General features: G+C 35.7%; 1 protein-coding gene across 1 annotated transcript; it reads left to right on the top strand.

Annotated features, from left to right (window-relative positions):
- Positions 1-836: 836 nt before the first annotated feature.
- Positions 837-5,318, top strand: LOC107804850 (cationic amino acid transporter 7, chloroplastic). The gene is made up of 5 exons (XM_016628788.2): positions 837-1,407; positions 1,525-1,741; positions 1,837-2,185; positions 2,544-2,775; positions 4,604-5,318. Exons 1-5 carry the CDS (start codon positions 1,026-1,028, stop codon positions 5,170-5,172), a joined length of 1,749 nt encoding a protein of 582 aa, XP_016484274.1. The 5' UTR covers positions 837-1,025; the 3' UTR covers positions 5,173-5,318.
- Positions 5,319-5,925: the final 607 nt, after the last annotated feature.

The following is a 5,925-nucleotide window of genomic DNA, read 5'->3' as shown; positions in this document are numbered from 1 at the left end:
TATTCGGGACAAGGTGGGGGTGACCCCTATGAAGGAAAATATGCGAGATGCGAGGCTGGGATAGTTCGAGCATATTAAAAGGAGAAGCACATATGCCTAGTCAAGAGGAGTTAGAGGTTGGCCTTGGGGGTAGGAGGAAGGGTAGAGGTGGGCTAAAAAAGTCTTGGGGAGAGGTGATCAAGCGGTACATGACACAACTTTAGCTAACCGAGGACATGACCCTGCATATGAGGGTGTGAAGGTTGAGGATTAGGGTAAAAAGTTAAATAGGTAGTCGTGTGTTCCCCTTTGTCTTTATTAGTAAGATAATATTAGTGTTAGTATGGTACCCCTTTTATCCTTAGTTTGCTATTATCGCATATCTTGTTATGTTATTACTTGCCATCAGTACTCACTTAGTTTGCTACCAGTACTTCTTTCATATTCTCTATTGTTGTCTTGGATTTAGTTTTCTAAAATATATTGTCTTGTTATTATTTGCTATCGATACTTTTTTCATATTTTCTATTGCTACCTTCGATTTAGTTTTCTAAGTATATTGTCTTGCACTTACTTGTTATCAGTGCTTTTTCCATTTTCTTTAGCCGATGGTCTATCGGAAATATTTTCTCTGTCCTTCCAAGGTTGGAGTAAGGTTACGTACATCTTACTCTCCCCAGATTTCACTTGTAAGATTATACTGGATTGTTGTTCTCGAGTTTCACTTGTAAAATTTAAAATTAGTAAGAGAGTAGCTATTTGTAAAGTGGCTATTTTTGAATGTTTTCAAAACCAAAAAAAAAATGTAATTTGCCTCTCTTTAAAATGTTAGTGGATGTTGGTATCATGATCCAATAGGTATCTTCTTTTATTTTATTTTTTCCTCCGAAGATCCAATGGTATCAGCATGAGCCATCTTCTGAAGTGTTAACTGCAAACGCTTTATATACCCATTGATCCGTTTCTCAATTCTCTGCAAAAAAACTCACTCAAAATACTGATAAATTAACGAGAGAAAGAGAGAGGGAGTGGTGGTCCAAAAAAAAATGGAGAACCATAACTCCTCTTTCTCTAACTTAAAATCTTACCTCCGAGCACTTTCCGATACCCCAAACCGGTTAGCTCGCCGTGCCGGTTCAGTTTCGACTTCTTTCGAAGAAACAAGCCGAGTCAGAGCCCGGTCTGGTGGAGATATGAAACGGAGTCTCCAGTGGTACGACCTCGTCGGATTTGGCGTCGGCGGTATGGTTGGCGCCGGCGTCTTCGTTACTTCCGGTCGTGCTAGCCGTCTCTGTGCTGGTCCCGCTGTTGTCCTCTCTTACGCCATTGCTGGCTTTTGTGCTCTTCTCTCTGCTTTCTGTTACACTGAGTTCGCCGTTGATATGCCTGTTGCTGGCGGTGCCTTCAGCTATATCCGTATCACTTTTGGTCCGTTTTTCACTCCGAATTTATTAAAACAATTCGTTAATCAACACTTATAAAAATCACATTGTCTGTACTTTTTACTACTCCGATTAACTTGATCAACGTCATGGCGTAGTGCAGGTGAATTTCTAGCGTTTTTGACTGGTGCGAATCTAATAATTGACTACGTATTATCAAATGCTGCGGTGGCAAGGAGTTTCACTGGATATTTATGTACAGCTTTGGGCATAGAAAGTAAATTGAAAATCACCGTTAGTGGATTACCCAAAGGATTCAATGAGATTGATGTTGTTGCTGTCTTAGTTGTTTTAGCCCTCACCGTAATCATCTGCTACAGGTTCGTCATAATCATTAAAACTCAATCCAATCCAATTCAATTTTATTTTATCAAATAATCTTCGAATAATATTTTTTTGTTGTTATTTTTTGCAGTACACGAGAGAGTTCGATGTTGAATATGGTATTAACGGCGTTACATTTAGTGTTCATAGTATTTGTGATAGTAATTGGATTTACGAGAGGTGAAACGAAGAATTTTACAAAAGCAGGGGATCAAAATCATGCGAGTGGATTTTTTCCATTTGGAGCTTCGGGGGTGTTCAATGGGGCAGCAATGGTGTATTTGAGCTACATCGGATACGACGCCGTTTCAACAATGGCTGAAGAGGTCAGAAATCCAGTCAAGGATATACCTGCTGGCGTCTCGGGTTCCGTTATACTCGTGACAGTTCTTTACTGCCTCATGGCTGCTTCTATGTCCATGCTCCTCCCTTATGATATGGTATAACTTAATAATGCACCTTTTTTTTTTTCGCTTAAGTTAAATTACATTTTTGCCCTTAGTATTATGTATCTGATTGCACTTCAGTCTCAAATAAATTGACTAATTTTACTCACAACTCTTTCAATAGTCCTCCTTTATTTGGATTTAAATTAAAACTCCCGGCAATGTAAGCAAACTCAAATAAATGTAAAAGAGGTTAATATATAATATTTAAGTTATATATATTGACAGTTTAAATATTATTTATATTATGATTGTATTTAATATGTGATAATAGATTAGATATCCTTTTTTTTCAAATTAATGACTAATATAAAATGTTGATTCCATATTTATTGAATTGTTTGATGAACAGATTGATCCAGATGCGCCATTTTCGGGGGCATTTATGGGATCAGACGGCTGGAGATGGGTATCTAATGTGATAGGTGTAGGGGCCGCTTTCGGTATTCTAACATCTTTGTTAGTGGCGATGTTGGGACAAGCTCGATACATGTGCGTGATCGGACGGTCCAGCGTGGTTCCTGCTTGGTTTGCTAAGGTCCATCCTAAGACATCAACGCCTGTTAACGCTTCCGCTTTCCTCGGTACGTTTTAATCAAATCCTTATTTTAATACCACGTAAACCTCTCAAGCTGATATTTAATGTCTTTAATTACTAAGGGATCATTTGATTAATCGAGATTAAGATAGTGAGATTATTTAATATCTTAATTACTAAGGGATCATTTGATTAATCGAAATTAAGATAAGATTATAATCTCAGGATAGCTTCTTTTCGATCGAAAAGAATATTTGCTTAAACGTATTACTATTTGTTTCTCAAGCTTCATTAATTGAATTGAAATAATAAGTATTGGCTTGGGGAATAAAAGGATAAAGGTCTTATTATTTGTTTAAAACGTCAAATATTATAAAACTATTTGTTGTGTTACGTATTTTCATGTGCATCACTCGGTAGAAATGAGTGTGTATGTGTTCTCCTGCTATTGCGTGAATGCGCTCTTTGTTAATTAGCTTGGCCGTTGTGAGAGTATGGGGGTCCACAAAAGAACCGTTTCGGTTCGGTTAAGGCGATAGCTTTACGTTTTAGGGAAATGCTCATAAGTTTATCATGGGACACTATCATATTCGGTTAACTATTTTTTTGCGTTTTGTGGGGTCTATGGTTTCATGTCAAGACGATGAGTCCCTCACAATCTCACAAAGATTTGACAAATATTTAGTGAAAGGGGCTTTGACTGGTTTTCTATGTGGGTCCATCATTGGATAAAGCTTGGCTCATATCTCAACGTCTGTCATAATATCGCCTTTTTGTTTTTCCATTTAGTGACATTTGTAGCCACTGTATATACGAAAAACTTTATATTAGGTACCACAAATGTCAATTGTGTGAGATCTTATTTTTATGGTGTTTGATAATGATAAAAAACGTTTAAAAACACTTACATTTAGGTATGAAAGTACAAAAATAAGTCAAAAAGACAAATTGGGTATTACCAAGTTATGATTTACTATTTTTAGCTTATAAGTTACTTTAAACCAATTCAAACACCTTTTCTGTCTCACTATAAAGTGGACCAATTCTTACATATTTGGGTCCACAAAACCTTGCCTTCATATTGTTGTGAGACAAAATAAAACCTCACACAACTAGTATCAGCTGATGTGAGACAAAAATAAAATATTTCACTCTTATACCATCTAAAAGTTTTAAACTAATGAAATGAAATATATGTATTTCAAGCAAGAACATATTCCGTATAAGTTTAAAATAAGTTGTATTATATCCTGAAATAATCTCATATTAGTGGTGATAATTACCGCCCAAAGGGGAATTAAAATAAGTTGTCTATGAACTAATTCGTGATAGTAATGCATTGTATACACCTTACAAATATAATAAGTAAGGTTCCTTATTAATTCGAGAAGGCCAGGAATGTCTAACTGCAATTATTGGTCCAAACAATATATAATTAGAAAGGTTCTTCATATCATTATCTAAACGAATGTTCTCCACATACTTTGATTCACTATTGAGTCACGTTTTTTAGCTCAGCAAAGTATAAACTTTTTTCAGTTGCTGACCAATCTTGAATTCTTATTCTTTGTAAAGATTGTGTGTGTGACTGACAGTAGTGGAACACGAATTTAGTAAATGGGAATGTTAGATGACTTTGGAAAAAACAGAGTTGAAAATGCAATATTAAATCCTTTGTTTTTACAAAGTACCCTTTTGAAGATCTGGTCATGTTCTTTTCTCAGACCCATAATCTCGACAGGAATTTGTACAAGCCGCAACTTTTGACTGAAATGACACATTCTTACCAATTTCAGAAATAAATTCTTGCTACAATTCCTTGTAGGGGAATTCTTACTATTGCACTAATACAAGGATCTGTTTGATCTTTTCAGGAATTTGCACAGCAGCAATAGCCCTTTTCACTGATTTACAAATACTACTGAACCTTGTATCAATCGGGACACTATTTGTGTTTTACATGGTAGCAAATGCTGTTATCTACAAACGTTACGTCTCAGTTGGAGTAACAAACCCATGGCCTACCCTGTCATTCCTTTTTTGCTTCTCTTTAACTTCCATCTTATTCACCCTTTTATGGCAATTTGCACCACCAGGCAAGCCCAAAGCCTTAATGCTTGGTGCTTGCACAGCTATTGCCATCGCTGTATTACAACTATTCAACTATATGGTACCACAAGCGCGAAAACCTGAGTTTTGGGGTGTCCCATTAATGCCATGGATTCCTTCCATATCTATCTTCCTCAACATATTCTTGTTGGGTTCACTTGATAGGCCATCCTATGTTCGATTCGGATTCTTCTCAGGACTTGCTGTACTATTGTATGTTTTCTACAGTGTTCATGCAAGTTTTGATGCTGAGGAAGATGGGTCTCTTAGTCAAAAGAGCATTGAACTTGTGAAGGAATCTATTGAAAACCAGGACCATACTCTCAAAGTGTAAAAATGTTCTCTTTTAGCTGACTTTTTCTTTAGTTATGACTTTTAATTTTTAACTTTTTGGGAGGGGCTTACTGTTATGGATATTTTAACAATAGAAATGGGAGAGGAAATATAGGCTGCAAGATTTTGCAGTGAGCAAGTTGTATAGTTTGTTTCCATTAGTGGGTTCAAGTTGTGACTTGCGATCCCTTGTATATTTTTGAGTTGGTTAATTCAGTCAACTGTTGATGCTACACAAGCTCACGTGCCACAAAAACATAGGAATCTATATCTATAAACATAAAAAGGGCCAATTGGGTTGATGTAGTGTGTTGACTACCATTTGATATTCAAGTCTAAATTCTCTTCAACCCACTTGATTACACATTTGCAATTGGACAGCATTTGACTTGAAGATAATAATATACAAAAAAGCGTATATTAAGTTTTAAAAATGTATGTGTTTGGACATGGACTTCATTTAAAAAAGTATTTTATGAAAGTTGAAGATTTTAAAGTCTTCACTTGAAATAAATTTTCAAATCACAATTTCAAAATTTCACTTAAAATTTAAAAAGTATTTCAGTTGCACTTCAAAATTTTCATTAGCTAACTTCAATTTACAAGTAATTATTTCACTTTTTAGTTCTAATGTGACATCATGAATTCAAAGTGGCCCTAATTTAAGTGTGCGACCTCTGCAGGATTCCAATTAGCATGAAAGTCCATTTATTGTGGAATCTATCACTCGTAAAATGAAATGAAAATAAGATAT

The sequence above is a fragment of the Nicotiana tabacum genome, chromosome 13, assembly GCF_000715075.1.
Source record: "Nicotiana tabacum cultivar K326 chromosome 13, ASM71507v2, whole genome shotgun sequence".
NCBI classification, from domain to species: Eukaryota; Viridiplantae; Streptophyta; class Magnoliopsida; order Solanales; family Solanaceae; genus Nicotiana; species Nicotiana tabacum.
Note: the sequence above shows the minus strand (reverse complement) of the source record. Positions and strands in the feature narration are given on the sequence as shown.

Coding starts and splice junctions, on each gene's coding strand:
- LOC107804850 (XM_016628788.2), top strand. CDS start 1,026: ATGGAGAACCATAACTCCTCTTTCTCTAACTTAAAATCTTACCTCCGA. Junction 1,742..1,836: donor ACCGTAATCATCTGCTACAG/GTTCGTCATAAT, acceptor TATTTTTTGCAG/TACACGAGAGAGTTCGATGT. Junction 2,186..2,543: donor TGCTCCTCCCTTATGATATG/GTATAACTTAAT, acceptor TTTGATGAACAG/ATTGATCCAGATGCGCCATT.